At 53.3% G+C, this 22,703-nt stretch overlaps 7 protein-coding genes across 7 annotated transcripts; 3 read left to right on the forward strand and 4 right to left on the reverse strand.

Moving 5' to 3' along the window:
- Nucleotides 1-297: 297 nt before the first annotated feature.
- Nucleotides 298-1,173, forward strand: CGCA056_v008714 (putative fructose-bisphosphate aldolase; the record flags this gene model as incomplete). Its single annotated transcript, XM_037323961.1, has 1 exon — nucleotides 298-1,173. One exon carries the CDS (start codon nucleotides 298-300, stop codon nucleotides 1,171-1,173), a length of 876 nt encoding a protein of 291 aa, XP_037177834.1.
- Nucleotides 1,174-2,383: 1,210 nt separating this feature from the next.
- Nucleotides 2,384-5,339, reverse strand: chyH-5 (FAD-linked oxidoreductase chyH; the record flags this gene model as incomplete). Its single annotated transcript, XM_037323962.1, has 4 exons — nucleotides 2,384-2,698; nucleotides 2,778-2,833; nucleotides 3,834-4,992; nucleotides 5,058-5,339. 4 exons carry the CDS (start codon nucleotides 5,337-5,339, stop codon nucleotides 2,384-2,386), a joined length of 1,812 nt encoding a protein of 603 aa, XP_037177824.1.
- A 1,603-nt stretch (nucleotides 5,340-6,942) lies between these two features.
- Nucleotides 6,943-7,572, reverse strand: CGCA056_v008716 (uncharacterized protein; the record flags this gene model as incomplete). Its single annotated transcript, XM_037323963.1, has 1 exon — nucleotides 6,943-7,572. One exon carries the CDS (start codon nucleotides 7,570-7,572, stop codon nucleotides 6,943-6,945), a length of 630 nt encoding a protein of 209 aa, XP_037178225.1.
- Nucleotides 7,573-9,821: 2,249 nt separating this feature from the next.
- Nucleotides 9,822-12,442, reverse strand: encC (Anthrone oxygenase encC; the record flags this gene model as incomplete). Its single annotated transcript, XM_037323964.1, has 6 exons — nucleotides 9,822-10,102; nucleotides 10,239-10,403; nucleotides 10,479-10,566; nucleotides 11,159-11,531; nucleotides 11,722-11,981; nucleotides 12,107-12,442. The coding sequence occupies 6 exons, from the start codon at nucleotides 12,440-12,442 to the stop codon at nucleotides 9,822-9,824; spliced, it is 1,503 nt and encodes a 500-aa protein (XP_037178224.1).
- Nucleotides 12,443-13,680: 1,238 nt separating this feature from the next.
- On the forward strand, nucleotides 13,681-14,692 carry CGCA056_v008718 (Isoflavone reductase-like protein P3; the record flags this gene model as incomplete). The annotated part of the gene is made up of 2 exons (XM_037323965.1): nucleotides 13,681-13,713; nucleotides 13,817-14,692. The coding sequence occupies 2 exons, from the start codon at nucleotides 13,681-13,683 to the stop codon at nucleotides 14,690-14,692; spliced, it is 909 nt and encodes a 302-aa protein (XP_037177913.1).
- A 1,261-nt stretch (nucleotides 14,693-15,953) lies between these two features.
- Nucleotides 15,954-17,934, reverse strand: CGCA056_v008719 (Thiamine pathway transporter THI73; the record flags this gene model as incomplete). Its single annotated transcript, XM_037323966.1, has 6 exons — nucleotides 15,954-16,271; nucleotides 16,377-16,488; nucleotides 16,569-16,762; nucleotides 16,816-17,363; nucleotides 17,486-17,594; nucleotides 17,698-17,934. The coding sequence occupies 6 exons, from the start codon at nucleotides 17,932-17,934 to the stop codon at nucleotides 15,954-15,956; spliced, it is 1,518 nt and encodes a 505-aa protein (XP_037177576.1).
- Nucleotides 17,935-20,967: 3,033 nt separating this feature from the next.
- On the forward strand, nucleotides 20,968-22,210 carry CGCA056_v008720 (Satratoxin biosynthesis SC1 cluster protein 4; the record flags this gene model as incomplete). Its single annotated transcript, XM_037323967.1, has 4 exons — nucleotides 20,968-21,181; nucleotides 21,231-21,490; nucleotides 21,544-21,843; nucleotides 21,899-22,210. 4 exons carry the CDS (start codon nucleotides 20,968-20,970, stop codon nucleotides 22,208-22,210), a joined length of 1,086 nt encoding a protein of 361 aa, XP_037178069.1.
- Nucleotides 22,211-22,703: the final 493 nt, after the last annotated feature.

A 22,703-nucleotide genomic window follows, 5' to 3' on the forward strand; every position in this document is an offset into this window, starting at 1 on the left:
AACCGATTGGAGCTCCGAGTCCCATCCGTCCCTGCGGCCCCGCGCGGAAAATCGGTTCATTTCCGCCTAAATTCAAGATCCCCCGCAATCCGGTATTACCCCTCGGGACGAAGTCCGCGATTTTGGTATGTCCTCAAATGACCTCATGTTTACTGCTCAAATGAGTGTTGTTGAAAGCTCGCTTCGAAGTAAGAGATAGTCCTACTACACAGTCTATTTCCTCGCTATTTGCATTGCGCTGTCATAACGACTCACACAAACTGATCTTCCGTCTACCTACAATCAACACACCCCACAATGCCGCGCCCACCCCTCTCTCAGAACCGCACGATGCAAATCGTCAACGCCGCCCATGAGGGCGGCTACGCGGTCGCAGGCTTCTGCTGCTACAACCTTGAGGCCGTCGTCGCCTCCGTCAGAGCCGCCGAGGCAACATCATCCCCGGCCGTGGTCCAGCTCTTCCCCTGGGCAATGCAATACGCCGGCAGCGCCCTCGTCCGCGCCGCCGCAGAGCTGTGCCACAGCGCCTCCGTGCCCGCGTCGCTGCACCTCGACCACTGCCAAACCCCGGAGCTCGTGCGCCAGGCCGCGGATATCCCCGACGGCTTCGACAGCATCATGGTCGACATGAGCCACTACGAGAAGGAGGAGAACCTCGCGCTGACGCGTGAGCTGGTGGACTACTGCCACGCGCGGGGCATCGCAACGGAAGCGGAGCCCGGGCGGATCGAGGGCGGCGAGGACGGCGTGGCGGAGACGGTGGATCTGGAGGGCGTGCTGACGACGCCGGAGCAGGCGGAGGAGTTTGTGGCGACGGGCATTGAGATGCTTGCGCCGGCGTTTGGGAATGTGCATGGCGAGTATGGGCCGAGGGGGATCAAGTTGGAGTTTGACCGACTTGAGAATGTTAACAAGGGCGTTGGAGACCGCGTACGGCTGATTCTCCATGGCTGCGACCCCTTTGATGAGGACCTTTTCAACCGCTGCATCGAGAGGGGAGTGGTGAAGATCAACATCAACAAGGGCATTAACAACCACTATGCGCCGGCACAAGAGAAAGCTCGCGGCCGCCCGATTACTGCTACTATTGAGGCCGGCACGAAAGATATGCAGGCAGCATGTGAGAAGTACATGCACTGGTTCCGTTCTGCAGGCAAGGCCAAGGCGGCATGAGCAGCGGTGGGTGATAGTAGCATATAGAAAATAAACATTTTACTCTACATTTTATAATGGGCGATTTCTCTGAAATACTCACCTCCTACTTCCTGATCAATTCTGCGTTGAGTGCTCGAAATACGGCTCCTTCTTTTTTGAGATAGTAGTTGGGCTCTGTTCAAGTCAGACGAGCCACGAGACAGTCTGCTTTTTGACCTTACCTCCTGACTCTCATAAACTTCAAGCTATATCGCTTCCAATGTTCATTTGTGAGTAATTGATAAAGCTTGCAATAGACCACCTATTCATCCGAGAGCCATCTTTCTAAATGCACTGGCAGCGAACCATCTTTAATGGAATGTTGGCACTAAAGATAGAAAAGTTGCATTCAGCCATGACCAGGGTGGCAGCGGTTTTGTCCACCAACCAGCACAAGTCTCAACTACTCCCTGTTTCATAAGCCTTGTATCCTTGGTCTGTGTTTGAAGGCATCCCACATCTCCACAGTGCACAAGGCTTAGATCGGGTATCCCACGAAGGTTTCCGTCAGCTCGTATGATTCTTCTTTGGCCAATCAGGCGCTAATCTCCGTCTGAACGCTGTCGGGAACATTGCTCTGACTTCCGGAGCTACCCACCAGATGAACCCTGAATTGGGTGAGCAGTTGAAAAATCGAAAGCAACTGTTGGTCTTGAGTCCACACAGCGTACAAATTTGAATTTGAGTCCATGCGGAATTTTCGCTGGGTCGGAAAACCCCGTCTTCAATCTTTCTTCCCTTCTAAGTTTTCTTCTTCGCAGTTTGCCGCCTAGAGGCGCACCTTGCTGACTGCCGTATGACTCTCACGGGGATATATTTGAGGGCTAGGATAGCCTGGGCTTCACAGAGAAACCTCTATGGCTACCTATAGGGGTATACGAACAGAGCGCGAATCGCCTTGCAGCGGGCAGGCTTCTCCCTCTTCACACTACCACAACCCATTGCTCCTTCAACATCAAGATGTCGTCACTATACTATTAGCCCGCCACGCTCGTCACTTGTGCAACGGAGATGTCCAAGGGTCATAGGGAGTATCAAACTCAAATTTGGTATGCGATTTATTAATTGTTATTTGCTCTTTTGGTATCTCGAGATGCTTTAATGCTCCAAATATCGAGCAGCTGTCGGCTGCCCTCCTTGCCACCTCTTTTTAAACCCCTCATCCCCTATTGGCTTTCTCCAAGTCCATCTAGCAAGGGTAGCCAGCAGAGGTGCCGGCCTTGTCGCTGGCGGTGGTAGCGGGGCAGCCGGCGATGCAGTGCTTGCAATTCTGGCCGCCGTTGCCCCAGGCCTCCTCGGCGCCGGTGCAAGCGCCCTTGCAGCGGCCGGAAACGAAGGAGTTGAACTGGCAGTCGAAGCAGGTGTCGGCTCTCTTGACCAGAGCGTCGCCCTCGGCGGAAGGAGCGGCGATGACGCCGGCGGCGAGGAAGGTGATGGCGGTGAAGATTGCGGAGGCCTTCATTGTGAATGTCGGTGCTTGAGAGTTGATGGAGAGGGGTGATTGCTGGAAGCAGTGCGTGTTAGTGGTTTGATGTCGAAGAAGCAGGCACTTCCATGCCAAGAACTGCCTCGGGAGGACTTACAATATGGTATAGTTTGCTTTGCTTCAAACGTTTAGATGGCACAAAGGCTTGAGTTGCTAGAGTTGCGGAAGAGCCGGATCAGCTAGTCTTATATACTCGACTCCTGGCCAACAGTTCATAATAATTCACTCAAGGCTGTAAACGCGTATTGGTCTCCCTTTGGGAATTTTCGGGGGACGGATCGTGCGACACAGCGAGTCAGATCCGGCGCGCGTCGAAGTTGATGGTTCCCCAGTCTGTAAACTCTATTTTCGAAACTTGCCTATTGAGATCTGCAAAGCTGCCAATTATGGCATTAACTGTGGGTAATTCTCGTACTATAGTCATCAAGTATATTAAGTCACTAAGTCATGAGATCCAAGCTGTTGGGTTCTGCCCTCGGATTCTGTGGGCTTGGTTCTGCGATTGACTGCGCCTGGTTGTTGATGTCAGCGGTTGCCCGGGTCGTCAACGTGATGCGAGCCGAGTCCGGATCTACGGCACTTTTGAAATTTCCGAATCCGGGTGCAAATGACGGTGGACTAATGATACTATTATTTTCATCTACTTCGCAGTCGATCCATTTCAATTGCCAGCGCTGCGCATGGGTCATCTCAGCCATGGCTGACCTGAAACACCGTTAAGTCCGACGCCAGGGGAGCAGAGGTTTGTGTAGCCATAAACTGCGAGACAACTCATCATTGCCCTAGTGCCTAGTCATTGTAGTCTTTGTGGCAATTCGCACTTAAACTCGCAACGTTTGCGGTGCGGTTGGTGGATTCGACTTATGGCTCACGTTTTGTAATATTAATATCCATGATCCCTATTTCAACCCGAACTGAAGCCACGAGATATGTATCCTCCTCCATGGACATACGACAGCGGCGTCCCATGAGCGCTGTGTGATTCTGAAGTGCCCCTCTTCCCTTTGGAAGATGAGAATGAGGCTTTTCTCCCATCTTGACATCAGACCTTTTGGTGGGGTTTAAGCAAAAGGATTGAAATGTCGAAAGCGATTGAGAGGATCGTATTTCGCCTTCAGCAGACGAAGCCTTTCCAACCTCCATGCTTCATGACCATATAATTGCTCAATAGGCTCTAGCCCATTAGCGTAGTTGAGATACACGTTGGTTGGTCGCTCGGGCTGGCCGTTCACCCAGTGATCTTTGATTTCATCCACCCACTCTTGTCCTGCCTCTTGTGCAGCAGGACTGTTAGGAGGGACGAAGACCATGGGGAGCATCAGGTGATGATCGTCGCGGAAGGGATAAGCGGACTCGTCAGGGTTTTTGGCCTGCACAGCTGCGGTGGAATACCCTTCATGAACTATAGTAGTCCTCGCGGCGAGTTCTGAACCAGCGGCAAGTCGCTTTTTGAAGCCCTCAAATATGAGTCGCTCAGAGGTCAGGTTATAAGCTTGTAACCCTACTGCAGCGATGGCTCGCGTAGTGCCCTTTTGGCAGAAGAAGGATTCCTCGTTCATTTGTTGCGCCGCAGATATGGAAGGGTAGGGACTGTCGTCCGACTCGTCATAAGCCGACTCGATCGCGTTGAATGGCGCCAGGTGTTGTTCCGCTTCTTCGGCAGACCCACGGTAGGCGAAAGTCCAGAAGATGACGGGCTCTTCGGTCGTTATCGTTCTATTGACCAGAAAGATTCCAAAGTTAGCCGTCATGTTGACAGGGGTAGACCCATTGTTGTGGAAGAGGTTCAGGGCCTCGAAAACCTCCTCGAGTTTCTCATCCCGCCAGACGTAGTTGTGGTAGTGCCACGTGTCGGGGCCGCGAGGGAATATGTTCAGCTCAAAGCTGGTAACTATGCCAAAACCGTGTCCTGCGCCCTTCAACGCCCAGAACAGATCGCTGTGGCTTGTTTCGCTGACCTTTACGGACTCGCCACTAGCAAGGACAACGTTAAGCTGCATGAAATTGTCGATTATCAAGCCGTGGAGACCTTCATGTCGTCCATGACCCCCTCCGAGGCCGGGACCCATCATACCAACGCAGTCGCATGCTCCAGTAGTAGCAACATACCCGCGATCCCACAGGTACCTGGTGACGTTACCACCGTAAACACCGCCTCCAAACCAGGCGGATGCGCCGTCGGGCTGGATATCAATACTGTGCAAGTTCTCCAGACTGATTTGAATGCCCTTGAAGGTGCTGAGCGATTGACTCCAGCCGTGACCGCGGTTCACAGCCAAGAAGTCGATGCTGTTCTCATTGCAATACTTGACCTAGTAAATCTTTTAGCAATAGCCTGTGGATAGTGGGAGTCGATGCCCGAAGGTGTATAACATACGATGATGGATACATCGGACTCTTCTCCAGGCGCGATAACAACTTGAATTTGTGGCGCCGCAATTGGGTTCCACCTGGCAGTCGCGTTGACATATGAATCATCGTCGGGTCCAAAGATGGTGGAGGTTTTGGACACGCGGCATCCCAGTTCTCGTCGAACCTGCTCGACATCCAACTGGCTCCGCGTGACAGGCGCTTTGGTGAAGTAGTTGGGTATGCTATGGGCGAGAGCGAAATTTTGGAGTAACCCGAGGGCCAACAGGAAGCACAACAGTTCGTTCATGTTGAAAAGTGTGACAGGTTTGACTCGGGGCATTGGGGTAGTGTGAGAAATACCTCAATTGTTTTTCGCGGATGTTTGTCGAATGAGAACAAATCGGGACTGCCTTGGTTATAAGTCGTACAGAAAATGCCCAAGGCTACACTGAGTCTAGGACGCTAGGGAATACGGCCTTGGCCGCTCACCGAGTCTGAGACAAGAACATCCAGTTTCCTATTTAAGCAAGTCGGCCAAGACATTCCAAGAGTTTTCTTGTGAGACGGGAGCAGGCAAATGGTCTTTCCTTTCTTTTTCCCCGTAACCTTCTGCCCAATGAAGTTTCTATCTTGATGCCTATACTTGTAATTTCGGTCCGTAATTGGTGGATTTTGACAGTCTTGAGAAGCAGGCTCTGTAGTTTCACCGAACTTTTAATGTGTATTAACGCATGCATGTCGCATTATTGAACGCCGCGCGTCCGCAAGAGTCCACACAGAGAGCTTGGCGTAAGCACACAAACCACCTCCAACTCAAATGTCGCAGTTCATTGGGCAAGACAACCTACTGATATGCCCCAACATCAAAGTGGTTTTTTGGAACAGAAGTAATCTCAGATTCAACGTATTTGCAGCAAATAATCGTTGGAGCAGGTTGATTTGGAGGAGTTGTATCAGTGCCTTGAGTGATGCATCAGCTCACGTGGTATGGTTAAAGGGCAGTGCGCGGTTTACTTGTCAGACTTCAGACTGGAAAATCACGCTTCCAGCCCATGCCAAATCTTCCAGGGTACCGCTACGGTCTACAGCCTGCAAGTCGCAAGTCGACAAGTGCGACGAGGAGTAACCCACAGCGGCGAGAGGGAAGATCACATGTTAACGACGATGAACCACGAAGGGCTCTCGCTACCGAGTTTCTTGTGATATTTCAATTTTGTCCCCAATCTCTAATTGTAATTGCCAAGCAGAAATTTGGCCTTACGTCGTGACAAAGTTTCTTTAAATGTCGAACAGTCTTACAGATATATGACCTTGACGTTGAGATTCCTTGCCAATTTGCTCAACATTTGATCCAAATGCTTTCGGTTGCTCTTACCCGGAACCAATCTTTTCCGTTGTTATCCAATTCCATTTCAGTGTACGCGCGAACGTCAATTATGCGCAGGCTCCGGTATTGAGACTGACAGTTAGTATTAAGGACGACGCTTAGATTCTCGAGAGAAAGCAAGACTTTCGTAAGTGAAGATTCCCGGTCAAAGTATGAACCAGGAATTATCGGAACAAACTCCAAAGTCTGTAGTGTCCGTCCTACATTTCCAACATCTTGCTGAGATTGTAAGAACTTTGTATCCCCAAGAATGTCGATAGGAAGCAACCATCGAAGATTATTAGTTTTGATATGCTTGAGAACCTTCATGCTAGAAATTGCTCGGGCCATATTCGAATAGTTTGTTTCGTTTCCAACCCACACAAGGGTCTCCAGCGTGCTCTCAAGACCCAGGAAAGCGTTGTCAGGCATCCTGGTGAAGCTGTGATAGTTTGAAAGTAGCTTGAGAGACGGAAGCCTTGATACAATATTCTCTCCGTCAAGTGGAAGAAATCTACAGTCGTTGAAATAAGCTTCTCGAATATTACTTAGGATGGGAAACCCTTGGGTTGAAACCATTCATCGACAGCCGTTCTAGACCGGGTAGCCTTGGAAGAAGTCTGTACAAACTGTCTTCATATAGTTCCATATAGTCGCGAATTTCTAGAGACCTCAGATTGACCAGGTTGTTGAGCAGATCTGGTTTAAAGTATGGGCTAATGGATGTTCGCGTATACCACCAGGTCTGGATGGAAAGATGTTGAATATACGTTTGCACAACATGATGTGAGGTGATCCTTTCGAAGAATCTTGCGACCATTTCATCATCGCCGTGAATGACCGGTGTGCGATAAATCATTGTGCCGCATGCGGCAAAGAGGTGTGAGCTTGTTGCGGTGAGGTTCTGGATGTCTTGATTCCGCCGCTTGAATTCCTTGTAGGCTGGCGGCTCTGTTCCATATTCGGTAGGCTTGTAAGACAGTAGATCCCGACTCCAGTAATTCTCTGTGACAGATTCGGCTGAAATGTACTTCAGCGGCGGGCCGATGTGTGGGAAGTTGGAGTCATCTTGTAGATGCTTGGCGATCTCGATCAAAAGTTCCGTAGGAAGCTTTTCGAAACTGCTCAGATTCGAGTTCCGCTGTGCTGCCTCGGCTGCAGCTTGTCTCGGCATTCTGTCGATGTATGAGAATGTTGTGTGGTGTGCAAGTTTTTGAGGAAGTGCGCATGGAATTGTTGATTTAAAAACGAAAGGCTTTTCACCCAAGCGTAAGGCTTTTGTTTTCTTTCATTAAGGTACCTGTCTGGCGGTCCACGACTATCGGTGTCATGTTTGGACGCATGCGTCACACTGGCAGAGACAAAGTTTTCCCGTCCGTACCTTGATGATATCCGAGCGGAGTTCAGGGCGGTGTTCTGAGCATATGCGCCCAATCAAAAGGTGAGTTGGCATCCTCATCGCGCGCTTCGCAGGCATGACGCATGGTGAAAAGAAAGTAAAAACGAAGAAAGAAAATGAAAAGGTGTGACTGTCGTTGTGAACTCCTACGTTTGCTACTGGTTGAGCACTTTAGCTTCGAAAGAATTTATTTGCATACCTAGACAGAAATTCTTTTTCATTACATGCTGAGAATAAACTGATTTAACTACATTCAACCACCTACATAGTCATCCGCAAATAGCAACTCCACACCTAACCTCCGCAGCCGTTTTTGATAGTCAGTAAGCACCTCTCCTATATCCGTCAAGGGTGACTTTCCTTTCGATATCAGACCTACTGCACGAATGTCCACGATCCGAATTCTGTTAGATTCCGCCTGGCACCGCGCTTCAATCCAGCCCAAGACTGATGCCAATTCCGGGGACGAAGCCCCTCGCCTGCCCCCAACGTACCACGAAGGCATCTTAAACACCGTGTGAAGCTCGAATGCCTCCAAGCTTGGCATAAAGTCATCTCTTTCTGGGCTATCCCTCGTACGCAAGACATAGCTTACGAAATGGTACCAGCAGAGACTGAGACGCTTGACCCTCGTCAGGCGAGACACAGGAATCTCGCCTTCGAGGAAACTGTCCAGACACCTGCGGTCATGCTTGTGCGACCAGCCGAGGAACTCCAGCTGAGGTGCGATGGGATCTAAATGTTGCGACTTGCAATCTTTAACACACCAGGAGGAGTGGAGTGAGTTGTAGGCGGCCAGCGATCGAAGAGCTGGCAGCTTTTTCAAGATCGATTCTGCCTGCGGTCGTTTGTCCCGCCAACTTGAATTCCAGGGCGCGCAGTTGTAAAAGTGCGCCTCGGTGATTCGAGGCAAGAGTGGTAGATGCAGTTCGAGGCCCCTGAAGTGTTTGAATGAAATGCGTTCCAAGGCGGGGAGTTTGGGAAGAAGTCTGCACCACTCCACGACGTGCTTTGGCTCCTTCACCCATGGCTCCAGGGCAACGTCCAGGCTCCTCAACATCTTCAGCTCCAGAGTGTCTGCGTTGATGCGGTTCTTCAATCGAAGCAGCGGGAACCAGTTCCATGATTCGCAACTTGACTGTTCGAACATATCGTACACAACAGTCATTTCGCAAACGAAATCTTGTAGACGGTTCCGTTTGGCAATGTTGGCAAGCAGGCTTCGTACATTCCTATTACCCACAGCGACTGGTGCGCGGTAGCGGCTCACATATAGAGCGAAAAACATGCGTCGGCTCGTGATTGAAAAGTTGATGACATCTCTGCATGGCTTCGGACGTCCTCCTTTGCGCAAATGGGCCAATGTTTTGCGGTCGGCATGTCGTCTATGGTAACCCTTTGTTTCGTCATGGTGGTGACGGTACGAAGCTGGGAAGTGTGGTGCCCATGGGTAATACTGGCATGTCATGCCATCAGTTGATATATAAGTGCGCTCCGGGTCGCTCGCCGGGAAGATTTCTGGTTGGAGGTACTCGGCGATGTTGATCAGTATTTCGCCAGGTAGGTTGTTGAGGTTCGGCGTTGCGACCGCGTCGCTGTCGTGCGACGACGGCCCCTTCCCGCACCAAGTCGGGAGCACGATAAACCGGCGCCAAGGCATCGCGCCTTATTTGCGTACCAGGAAGACACCAACGCGGCTGATGGATATTCAAGGAAGAGCGAAGGTGAGCATCTTGCTATCAACATCAGTAACGAACTGTGAAACACTTACAAGTACGAGGTAACCTAAAAAGAACGAAGACCGACAACAAGGATTTAAATCAAGGGCAAGTTCACGACTCAGGAGTCAGGATATGAGGAAATGTTATGTAGTATGTGCAGTGTGGCCGTCCAGGTAGCAATCCGATGCTCAAAGTTTCCCATAATGATGCCATCGCGCCTTTATTGGTTGCTCCTGCAGCCAGGAGAACTAAATCGGCAAACTGAACGACGTGGAAAATCGCTACTGGAGAAGTTTGAACGCTTTACGATTTTGAAGCTGCAATGATACCCGCCACAACGGCGAAAGCCTCCAGTATTTGCCTGTGCATATCCAGTCTCTTCCAATCGGCAGCCCATCCGCGAACTTCCTCAAGGCTAGCGCCACCGTTGGGACCATCATTTTTCTTGGGGTTGACGATTCGTTCGTGTTCGGCGAGGAGCTTGTCGTTGACGGGAAACACCCTAAACTGGGTGTACGGCGCCACGGACCCCATGAGGACGGCCGCGGCGAGGTTGTAGATAAATGCAGGGCTCTCGGCGCCGTCTAGGAAAAATAAAAATAGCACGAAACTGTCAGCCAAATGGAAAATAATAGTAATACGCTTTTTGGTCTGTGTGTGTGCTGCATTTAGGTTCGTGCCGGCAGCACGGCGAAGAGACAGGGGAGGGGCCGAACCCACCTTTCCAAGCAAGGAAACCGAAAACGGCCGCCGTGCCGGTCACCATTGTGGGGCCGTACTTCCGGCCGAAGTCCCACCCTCGGAACCATAGCTCGGTGATTAGGTCTTTATCTCGGAGTTGCACGATGCTGTGCATGGCGAGTTTGTCGCTGCCATATTGATATCCTGGTATTGTTAGTTGAGACTCGGAGCTTCTCCTCGGGCGTGAAAAAGACGATGGTCGTTGCCCAACATACTAACCTACGAGATGTGCCGCTCCAGCAAGGTTGACCAGTTGGAGCACACGGGTCCAATTGATACCCTCGGCCATGGCGAACGAAGGTTCCGTCTGAAACTGTGGGTCAGATAAGGGTCGTAGAAGTCAGGGTGTGGTTAATGCGCTTGAAAATAGGCAGGCGAGGTGTGCGAAAGTCGTGATCAAACTGCAAGATCAGCTTCATGAACAATTCAGCGATAGTCGTTCATTTTGACTATTAGATCCATCCCACACAGCCCGCGGTCAAACCGTTGACGGCCCCTCATCTTGGTCATCAATTTCGTCACCAGTGCGTTCTGATCCCCAGATATGCAACCTGTGCCGCCATCCCGCCATCCCACCGGCACACCAAGCCCACAGCCCCTAGTAGACGCGGGAGCCGAAATAGCGCGACGGCGAAATCTCTTTTAGCCCCGTCTCTCGGCTAAACAGCAAGGCTTGTCTCAAGTCAGACAAGGCTGTAATGATAAGGCCAGATTGAAGGAAACGCCTGCTGTCACGTGGGGTTCTGTCCAAGCCCAGCCCATCCCCGCGTTTCGGCAGTCGGGCCGCAAAACAAAGGGTCACGATCAGAGCGCGCAGCAAGTTCGAGCGTATTTCACCCGTCTATTCGGTGCTAGCTGGGGCCATAATGGGCGCCCGTTCCTTTTAACGGCTCTAATACAAATGGTTTGATGTTCTCAATGAACTCTCTGTCGCTCTCCGTGTGCTTCATGCACCAGCACCAGATGGCCATTCCCAGGCACCGGTCCCAAGAGAGGAGCGGGAGCAGCGGCTTGTTGTCCATCATCATCACGGCCTTGTCGCACATTTTGCTGATTATCAAAACGTCGTCTTCGCCGTCGTCGAGGAGTTCGGGGTCCGTTGGTATCATGCCGAACCACTGCGCCGCTGGGCCGTCCCACATCATCAGCGGCATCGGCACCTTGACTCTGAGCATGGCTGGCTCTGCGTTTCGGGATATTCGGAGCGCGGGGTATATCGTAATAAAGACTGCTTGAAGGATCAAATGTAGTTTGAATTGAAAAACGGCAAGACTGTCGTCGCAACGCAATTAGCAAAAGCTCTCATGGTTGTAGGCTTTAGAGCTGAAGTAAATGACAACGCCCACTTTCGGTACAAGTTTCTCTCTTCTTATGAAGAGACATGTCCCCAACATCAAATGAACCTCCTCAGAGGAGTGTACTGTATGTGATGCTTTCAACGAGAAGGGGGCTGGAGACATACCGCTGATATGATTCCCGGAAAACCCAAGGATATCCACTATTTCCACATAGCTGCGAAGCTGTATTGATCTTCGACTGGTCGTAGATGCCCGTCGCCTTGAACGTCTCCAGAAGCATTGCGTGCGTCATCATCACGTTCTCCATCGTTTTATCTGCCCGGTACGGCACCAAGATTGTTGATATCAGCATAGCTTGGAAGACTGGTAGCAAATCTACTCGAGGGGACAACATGCCCCTTCTTGATTGTTCTAATAGCTCGAGCTGTAGAGACCTGGTGTTAGCGTACTGCGTAACGGTACTGACTCGGGTCGCATTTAAAGTGGAAACCAATTTGCCCGTACGTTTGTAAAGGCCAACACGCAAAAAGAGAAGTTATCGACACTTACGATTCTGTTGCCTACCTCTACTAAGAGGTGGTCGTGGAACCTGATGGCGAGATCTCGTGACCCCGGTGCCGAGGCAAACCATAGTCCAACGGTGATGACGGCCTGCATCAACAGCTTAGGCTGCATCGTGGACTCGAACGTCTCCCTGTGCAGCATCGGCCACTGGGGGTGGAAGTGGTCAAAGTAGACTCTCTGCAACTGCATCCTCATACCCTCATCCAACATCGATCCTGGTGCAAAGTCGAAGGTATCGGTCATCGTCATCGGTGCCGGTGGCATGATAGTCTGCGTAAGCAAGCCGGTGGGCGACATCCCCGTTGTCAAGGGGTCCGGCATGATGACGGGATTCGAAGGCGCCATGCAGGCAGCCAGCATGCTAGAGCCGGTAGAAGGGGACGATCCCACCGCTCGTCCTGGCGATGGTTGCTTGCCGCGCGGCTGCGGCCACTCGCACGATCTCCCCTTATCGTTGCACGTCGAACAGGAGGGTTGCTGACCATCGCATCTTGTCTTTGTGCGATGGCACGGGACGCAGGCTTGTGCTACGCGTGTTGGCGGGGCAGTCGGGCCGTGGAGAACCATATGCCTACGAAGAGTATCTCTATTATGGTGTTTTCCGCGTGTTAGTCTAGATGTTGTTCGGGTTCGGGTCCGTTTCCGACCAACGCGAGATGGCCTCGGGTGCCGAGCTGGTGCACCACTTTGACACTTTCTCTACAACCACAACCACCACAACAACAACAACAACAACGACAACCAGCAACAACTAGAAGACAATGGTAATTGCATTGACATACCCTCTTGTAAATTTTGTACCACATGATGGGCAGCAAAAAGATGGTGTAGCCGCGTGCTCCTTTTTGTGACGCGTGAGGTGCTCTTTGCGTAGATAGGAGCGGCCGCAGCCGTCATGGTCGCAGGTGAACGGCATTCTGGGCAGCTCCAGCGTACGGAAGGAACAGATCCATCGCACTGGAGAGTTGGTTCCCTATACAGTTGACTAAAGGATGAGTAAAAAAAGGGCCTGGCGGTAGAGAAGGGGCTCGGTGCATAGAATAGCACCGGTGCACTGGTGCGCTGTGCTGTGTGTAGAGATGTTCGGGCAGGACCTTCGCTTGACTCCGAGACCCCCTGGGAAACTGTGGGGCCGGGGCTAAACCTCCCGCGGCAGCTGTACGCGCCAAAGTTCGCTAATGATTGGTCTCCCACTCTCCCGGTGCTTATTAACACGCGCTGACTCAGCGAGTGGGATACCGGTTTTGTGGGTCCAAGTGCGCCGGGGCGGGGGCTCCGGACGCCGAGTCTGCTGTCAATCCGCCGGCGAGCCGGTAGGAGGGCCGTTGAGCACCACGGAGCTTATGAATAGCAGTTTGAAGAGCCCCGGGCACGCCGCCGGTGATATAAGAGTCCACCGGAGGGTTAGATGTCGCGATATGCAGGCGAGAGAGAGAGACAGCTCGAACGCCTTCACTGTAGATAGAGGGAGGGCACACCGACGAGATAGACATCCCGCTGAAGATTTCGCTTTCTGAGACACCAGTTACTCCTCACCTCGCACACACGGCAGAATAATAATGGCTGCCCTTAAAAAGATAGCCGTCATCGGTGTAAGTACATAGTCCCATCCCCCCTCCCCTCACCTTGCTCCCCCTTACCTGCCCCTCCGGGCTCCAGCATTGACCAGTGGCCCGCACGTGGCAACTAAAATAGGGAACGGGCGACCTCGGCCATGTCATCGTCCAGCAGTTGGTTGCCGCCGGCATCTTCGACGTTGCCGTCGTTACCCGAGACTCCCGAGACACACGAGGCAAGATCCCTACGGGCGCCAAGGCCGCTGAAGCCGACTACGAGTCCCTAGAGAGCCTGACCGCAGCCTTTCGAGGCTTCGACGCCGTCGTCTGTACTCTGCCAGGCCATCTGGAAGCCTTACTTCTGCGCATTCTCGACGCCGCCATCGCTGCGGGCGTAAGGCGCTTCATTCCCTCAGAGTTTGGCTCAGATCACCGGCAGCCGGCCGCCCACTCCGTCCCTCTCTCCGCGAGCAAGATCAAGGTGGACAACACACTTCAGAAAGCCGCCGCAGAGGGCCGCATCGAGTACACGTCCATCTTGGGAGGACCATGGATCGAATGGATCATGACTTTTGAGGAGGGCATGAGCATCCCCGAGCGCAAGTTCTTCATCCACGACGGCGGCGACATCCCCTTCGGCCTCACCACGCGAAAGGCATTCGGCGACGCGGTGGCGGGCGCGCTCAGGCACCCCGAAGAGACCAAGAATCAGATCTACACGATCGAGGTCATCAGCCTGACTCAAAACCGCATCCTGCAGCTCGTCAAGGAGGCCCTGCCCGACCTCGAACTTGAGATTGTCCATGTCAACACCAAGGAGCGCTACGAACGAGGCGTCAAGAAGCTTGTTTCGGGCGTCTTTGACATGTCTGTTGTGGGGGACATAGTTTTGAGATTCGTCTTCGACTCGGAGCTACAGCTTACGTCCGACACCAAAGCCGCCAATGAGTTGCTCGGTGTCGAGAGCATCACCGAGTATCAGTTCAAGGAGCTCGTCAGATCCTTGGCCAACTGAAACTGTGGCCGCCAATGGAAAGCAACGTTATGCGCGTTCCTTACGTCGTTAAGCACTGCGAATGTCGGTCAAAACTAGAAAAGAAACGTGTAATAGCGACTAGTATTCATAGAAACCAATTGAGAACGGCTGAAACTCAAAGAGGTCTGTAAAGATCCGACGGGAGGTTCCATGAGCCTGGAAAAATTTGTTAACCCGCGGCACTATTGCCTCAAAGCGGACATAAGTCGTTACGCCAAAAAGCGCCAAGCCAGCGCTACAGCTCTGTCTAAAGGCCTCTAGACCGTTAGTCTGATGCTCTAAAGACCCTCCTAGAGACGGACAATTAGAGTTGCCCACGGCCGCCGGCTATCCACTGGCCCTCCCCTGGTCCGGGATGTGGGCGGCGTCTCCCGAATTGCCGGAATAGGACATGGCACGGTGCCTACGATGAAGCTTAAATGAGTAATGAACTCGTTGGCGCCCATCGAAAGAACGGACGGACGGAACCAACAAAAGGACCAGACGAGAACGAGATGCAGCAAGAGCTTTGACGACCGCCCTGCGCAAATCGCCAATGACGATGGCAAGATCAAGATGAGAAACCCAACGGTCGCGACCAGTCACTCTTTGGGAGCTGATGGCGATTCCCACAGACGGATACGGCCCGACAAGAAAACGAGATGATCATTGATGACGGCACGAGCCCAACGATAGAGGCCCAAACAACCAACTCCCCCCTAACCCGGGGATCAATAACGCCATCGGGTTCATGACCAGAGTTGGCACCAACCCTCATCCAAACTTGGGCCGAAGTTCGAACAAACTCAAGCACGGCAGCAACACTCGACTAGTCAGAAACGCTTCTTGGATTTCTTTTGTTTTGCCGCTTCACGGAGCCGACCACGGGCCCGTTCAGAACCAGTCCTACAGGGCCGCTGGCGAGCCTACGTGGCATGGAAGTTTAAAATAGGAATATCTAGTCGAGGGCAGGCAGCGCAGGTTGGCAAATACCCCGCCACACAAAGTCCCCTCGTGAAACCGTGCGCCCACGGACGCTCAACGGTCTCGTCGGCACCCACGCCGTCTCATTGGTCAGTAACCAGGTTTTAACATGTCTGTTGTAATGTACAAGTTGGGGTGAAAGAGGGTAAAAAAGAGAGGTCTTTGCCCTGGAACATTTTTATATACATTCTATAAGGTAAGCAATACTGTTGGTTATTCGGGGCTTGTTCCGAACCTGCGCTTGCGCTTCCACCTTCCGGGTATCGATAGTCCGGGTCTAGTAGCTGTAGCGGAACTGCTTGTTCTCCTTATCAGTCATCGAGGCCCAGACCTCGGGAGCCATGAAGGCGTCCTCGGACTGCTGCTTGGCCCCGCGTCTCTTGTTCTCCCAGCGGTAGTAGGCGTACAGGGCCAGCGTGACGACGGCGCAGCCCGCCTGGGTGCCCATGACGGCGATCTTGGCCGGGCGGTAGTCGGGGGCGTCGCGGGCCTGGAAGGTCTGCGGGCCGATAATGTTGCCGAGGGAGAAGGATCCGCTGACGATGGCGGCGGCGAAGGCGCGCTTGGTTGCGCCACCAAAGTTGGCGGCGGTCCACTGAAGAATTTTTCACGTTAGACAAACTTCTTCTTTTCTTCATCTGCCGTGTCTCACTCCAAAACTTCGCGTGTGGGGAGAACGAGGAAGGGCTAGGCTACTTACGGCGTAGAACACGGTCAACGGAGCGACGACGGCGTTGACGAGGTAGATGCCCGCGAGGCAGCCGGCACGGTTGCTCACGGGGAGGAAAGACATCAGAGCGCCACCGATGATGCTGGAGCACAAAATTAGCAAGGATTTTCTTATTTCTACCGTTCTGTTCCCTCCTCTCGAACGATGTTGTTTGTGACTTACGCTGGGATGATGCAGGCGACGATCCAGGCCCAGCGGTTCGACTGGTAGCGAATACCGTATCCGACGAGGAGCGTGAAGAAGATGCTCACGACACCGGAGGGCATGTTCATCAGGGCGGCGTGCTTGGAGTCGTAGCCCAGGTTGCGGATAAGAGTGGCAGAGTAGGTGGTGACGACACCGCTAGAGACGGAAAGCTGCGGGCTTGTTAGCGAGACCAGAACTCTGTCAGGGGTTTCGCGGTACGCACGAGGACAACGGCAATGGTCATCAGGTACATCTGAGGGTCCATCAGAGCCTCGAGGATCTGCTTGGGACGGAACTTGCGGCTCTCGATGCCGGTCTGGTTGACGCTGACATGCTTCAGCAGGGCGACCTTCTCGGTGTCGCTCAGCCAGCGGGCCTTCATCGGGGTGTCCGGGACGAAGAAGAAGGTGGTCAGGCCGATGGTCACGGTGACGCATCCGAGGACGACGAACATGATGCGCCAGCCTGCGAGGCCGGCGCCGGGGGCGACGTGCTGGAAGCCGTAGGAGATGGCGCCGCCGAGGATCTGGCCGAGGCCGAGGCCCAGGTACCAGAAAGAGAAGCGCGGGGCCTGCTCGGACTTGGTGTACCACTGCGAGCTGATAAGCATAAGGGACGGGCCGATGGTCGCCTCGAAGATTCCCAGGAAGACGCGCGAGACGAGCAGGGAGGTGTAGTTGTGCGCGGCGGCGCCGCAGGCGGTCGCGGTGCCCCAGAGGATCACGTTGATGCCCAGCCATTTGGCGGCGGGAACCATCTGGAGGAAGTAGACTGCGGGGTGTGGGTGTCAGTGCATCCCTCTTTGCTTTTCCGAAGCCTCTCGTCCACGAGACCAGCGCTTCGCTTTTCTTCTTCCTCAAGCGAGGCCGGGGAGGGCCCAATGGGAAACATACTGTTTGGAATCTCGAAGCACAACAAACCCACGAAGAGGAACGTGGCAATGTTGGAGAAGTCGTTTCCGACCAACTTGAGGTCCTTGTTAAGACCCATCACGGCCGCGTACTGTTGTCACTCATCAGATTACCGTTTTACTCTCAGGAGATACGGCTGGACCGCAGAAGCAAGCGCCCGGGCAGTCCAAGCTGAAGAAGGGGGCGAGACGCACGTTGAGGATGACCTTGTCCAGGAACTGCATCGTGTAGCATCCGAACATGAGGGGCACAATGTGCCAGTCAATCTTGCGGCGGAGCGCATTGATGTCGACCGAGCTGGTGTCGCCGCCGGCCTCTCGGTGGTCGTTGAGGAACTTCCAGGCCCCGTCGACGGAGCCGGAGGACGACGCATCATGGTCGGACGCAGCCGAGCTCACGAGGTCCTTGGGGTTCTTCTCGTCCATGGACATGGCGCGTGTCTGGAACTAGGGTGTTTTCGAGAAAGAGGTTAAAAGAATAAAGTGAATTAAAGAAGAAAGCAATACGCAAGCGCAAAGTGGACGAGTGTGACGTGACGCCCTGGAATTACAAGCCCGGTACGACCCAAAAGCACGATGTCTGTGATCGACGAGGAGGGCGCACAGGCTTCCGCTGCGGAGCTGCTGAACACTTAGAGTTTTGCTGATCAGCGAAAATAAAAGAGGTGTCGGATGGAAAAGAAAGAAAAGCGACGACGAGGAAAATAAAACGCTGTCGGCCGAGAAGGGATGGGATGGGATGGTAGTAATGAAGAGAGGGAGGAAGAAGCAACGAGGGAGGCCTAGAGCTGATTCGACCGCTCTGATTAATCCTGCAAGTGTAACTGCTACCCCTGTTTACGTCGGGCAAGGTGATGTTCCCATTCAATTATGAATCTGGTTCCGATTCTGGTTCGAGGAGGGCCCAGAAGCACGGCGTTGTGGTTCTTGTTGGAGCTGCTTGGAAGATGCTCCTCACACCAAGCTGCATGCAAGTGCTCTCTACTACATCCGCCCCCTCGTGGTGCAGCATTTTTCAACATTTCCTTTTAATGTAACCCATCCTGTACCTCTCAAGCCAAGCCTCTAAGCTACCTGGGAGCTCGTAGTGCCGTACGGCGCAGCTCCCCGATCCCCGCCTGCATTTTGCAAGGTTTGCGCGGTCGGGGGGAGGGAGGGGATTGCAGGGTTACGAGGGGGGGACCCTGGATACTTTTTCTCGACCAGGGCCGACCCTCGCCTCGTCACTCTCGCCAACGAGCTCACCTCACACCCCCTGGCCACCGATGCACGCAACCTGGACCTCCAGTTCGAGAGCCGAGCATCGCCGTCTACGGACGGATAGGATGAGATGAGACCAGTGACAAGGTGAATGATGGATCCTCAGCTGAGGACTGGATCCAGGTGAAGGCGCAGAAACGGTGGGAACAAGAGACCAGTGGCCGACGTTGCCAGCATCCCCGTCGAGGGCCCCATTGAAAGCAGTCCCATTCATATCCGGCCGCATCGCAGGTGAGCCTATGATCGAGTCCCAAAGCCAAAGCCAAAGCCATCTGCTCCCATCTCGCCAGACCGGCCCGCTCTCCAGAGGGCGCGCGCGGGGATCCAGGCTGATGGTGGCGCTCTCTGCTGATTCTTATCTCCCCATCCACCGGAACGAGGTCCGTAATGTGGCGGCGTTGTTAAAAGAACGTCCACCTGAGAAACAGCAAACGGGTGCTGAGCCCACCAGCTGGTCCTGAACAAGAGTCATGATGCAGAATTTCAGGATTTTGTTAACCACAAAAAATGAGAGATAAAGTGCTTCGAAATCGTGTTCTCTGGGCGGGGGCAGTGCGACCGACCACATTACTGTTGGGGGCGCCATTTTTAATAACAGCAAGGCGGGCTTCAAGGAGCGTAGACGGGCAGCGCGGTATTTGCTGGACATGCCAAAGTGTCAAATTTACGCTTCTGCCGTCGAACGATATTAATCTTCTGCCCGGGTCAGAGGTTCGCACGACATTGTGTCGAGCAGAAACTTTCGCCTCGCCTTGCCTTGAAGCGAAGAGGCGGCACAGCAATAGACGCACCGTTTGGACGGGTTTGACAGATAACGTCCGCTCGTCTCTTCCCGTCCCTCCCCTCCATTCCCCTTCTCTCGCCGCAATTGACCAGTCAAGTCTTCTTTTGGGGAATTTGGAGGTGGTGTGCGGTCACTGTTTTTTGTCGGCCGCCATCTTTAGCTTCCAACGTTTCCATTCCTAGATGCAGCTTAAACAGCGACGACCCATGTTCATACGCCGCCGTAGCTTGTTGCACCATCCCTCTCCAGGGACCGAAAGCAATAGCTTAATGTTCTTTTGCATCCCGGCCTCCTGCCCCTTCGGATGGCACTCCGGACGGCATGATGGAAACCGTGGAAGCTTGAGAAGCGAAGGAAGAAGAAAAAGTTCGGAAACGAGACATGCGTGTTTTCCTTGGCGGAGGATGCCCAGTCTACACACGCACCCTGCCCCGATTTGCCTCAGCCAGAGACCACCACCACCGTAGAGAAGCGATGCACCTGTGCATTCGCGGCGGGGACCTCGTTGATCCCCCAAATAAGCACCCAGGCTTCTCGGCTTTTCCAATGTCACCTTGTAGAGGTTAGAGAAGAGGGAATCCACCCGGAGTGGCATCGCTGATTTCCTCCGCGCTCCGTGAATATGCGGTGCGGGCCCGTTCATTGGCCATGCAAGGCCATGCCAGTCTTGGCCGCGCACGACTCCCGCGGCCTGGCAAAACCCTATCAAATTGTTCGGAATTGGCGTGAAAGATGCATCCTTGCGATAGTTGAGACATTTGAGGATCGGGCTTTTCCTTTGGCAAGGCACCCCTCAGCTGCGATGTGCCTCGCACGCCAGATCAAATCACTCCCACGGCCCAAAAGATCCCTCCATCTCTCCCAGGTCCCCTACCTTACCCCGTCATCGACCACCACCCCCTCCTCCATCTAAAATGTCGTGACCCAGTCGGTAGCAGACTTGCAAAGAGGCTTACCGGAACTGCGGAAAGGTCGAGCGGGAAGACACCAAAAGCAACACTTGTCACTGGCCCAGCTGCCTTATTCGTGGTGGATAAGGTGATCTCCCAGCCAGCAGCACACAGAAAGGAGCAGGGCCAGAGGTAATAAAGATTAAAGCGGCTCCCCCCAGTCCCCGTCGATTCAACGCCCTCGTGGAGCTGAACGGTTCTTCGGCCTCTCCACCATTGTTTGTCCCTTGCTTCCCAAATCTGCAGGCTAGGCTTCTTCTTTACCAGTCCGCCGGCGCCTCCTTCAAAGTCCCCTTACTTGTTGGCTTGATTTATTCACCTCTGGTCCCTTCGCTGATTTCCTCGCGCGTGTTGGTTGTTGTCTTGTAAAGTTTGTTCATGTCTTGAAGCCACACAACGTGTGCGGCTCTTCTTTCCCATCGGTTTAGTCTACTGGGTCACAAACGGCAGCTACCCGCAGCACGTTACGCCATGGGCTGGGTATTGAACGCCACTCCCGAGGTCGAGGCCATCTCGCAATGGCCGACCATCATCGCCATCTGCACCGTCTTGTCGGTGCTGTCGGTCCTCATCGTGGGGTCTCGAGTGTACATCCGGCACACCGCCAGAGGTCTGGCTTCGGATGACTGGATGTCTCTGCTTTCGGTGGTTTTTGCCCTCGCTTACTCTGGTCTTACCATCGGTCGTAAGTACACACAGCTGTCATCCTCATAAGCATCTTCTGACGATTACAGAAACGAGATATGGTCTCGGTTTGCCCATCAAGCTCCGTCCCAAAGCGAACTTGATTCAGTACACGCGCATCAACTTTGCTGGCCGCCCCATCTATCAGATTGGGATCAGCTTCTTCAAGATTGCGCTCTTGATCAGTTACCTGCGCCTGCTCAAAGGCACCGATCAGAAGAGCTACCGGCGGGTAGTCTGGATGACCATCATCATCGTGTTTATTGCCCACTTGGGATGCGCATTTTCCCTCGTTTTTGCATGCACTCCTGTAAGAAAATTCCATACCACTACGATTGCACATTACTAACTTTCTCCCGATAGGTTGCCAGGTCATGGAACCCGACACTCCCTGGCACATGCCTGGCCCCGGGCCCGTCTTTCACCGCGTACGCCGTGGTCACCATCGTCTCTGACGTTGTCGTGGCCCTCCTCCCCATCCCGGTGCTTCTCAAGCTCAACATCCGCTTGGAGAAGAAGGTCGGTCTCATCGCCATTTTCCTGCTGGGTCTCTTCACGACGCTCTGCTCGATTCTTCGCTACCTCGAAATCAACCGCATCCAGTTTGGCGACGGAAACTCGACAATGCTGGTATTGTGGGGAACCATCGAGTTCAACGTTGGTGTAAGCAATTGCCAAGCCCCGGTTGTTCGTCTCATAATGCTAACGAGCGGCACAGAACATCGTCTCCTCGCTCCCCTTCCTCGCGCCCGTGTGCATGAAGAAGGCGAAAGACTACCGCTCGAAGTACTCTGGCGGCTCCTCCCACGGCCGCAGCGGCATGAAGCACGCCGAGCGGTACAAGCTCAGCGACATGAACCACGACAAGAGCGTCTTCGCCTCGGCGAACCACAGCAAGGGCGACAACGGCAGCGAGGAGAACATCCTCCCCGGCAACATTATGAAGTCCGTCACGTACAGCGTCCAGGTCGACGACAGAGTACAAGGCAAAGGGTCCACACGAAGGAGGGACTCGAAAGATTCGGTTTGAGTTTGGACGGAATGATTTTACGGTTAACACAGCGGCTACGGCACAAAACATAAAAGATGTACATGATAATGTGTAAGGGTATTAGAACAAGAATCGAGACATCGATAGATCTACAAACAGGCGTTCGGGGGCCATTTTACCATCATCATCACGAGTTTCAATTTTTGTGAGCGATCACTTCCCATCGGGGGGACTCCAAAGTCCGACCCCAGAGTTGGATCTAGACGAGGGAATCCTCAGTATCACCATCTTCCCGTCAGCGAATGCGACTCTCGATCGGAAATCATGAGCAGTTAAAATAGGGGACATGGCCTGCACGGGCTGCTGATCGCTCTCCACCAGCCAACTGGGGCACAATTACGTGGCTCATGCTCATGATTCAATTCCCCTCCAGATCCCACTTCACGAGGAACATATGGGGAGTCGAACGATGGGCAATGCAAATCTTTTCCCACTCTTCATTCCCAAGAATGCGGTGTACGCGATGGCCACG

This window comes from Colletotrichum aenigma (assembly GCF_013390185.1).
Source record: "Colletotrichum aenigma strain Cg56 chromosome Unknown KSG_Cg56_contig05, whole genome shotgun sequence".
In the NCBI taxonomy this organism is placed as follows: domain Eukaryota; kingdom Fungi; phylum Ascomycota; class Sordariomycetes; order Glomerellales; family Glomerellaceae; genus Colletotrichum; species Colletotrichum aenigma.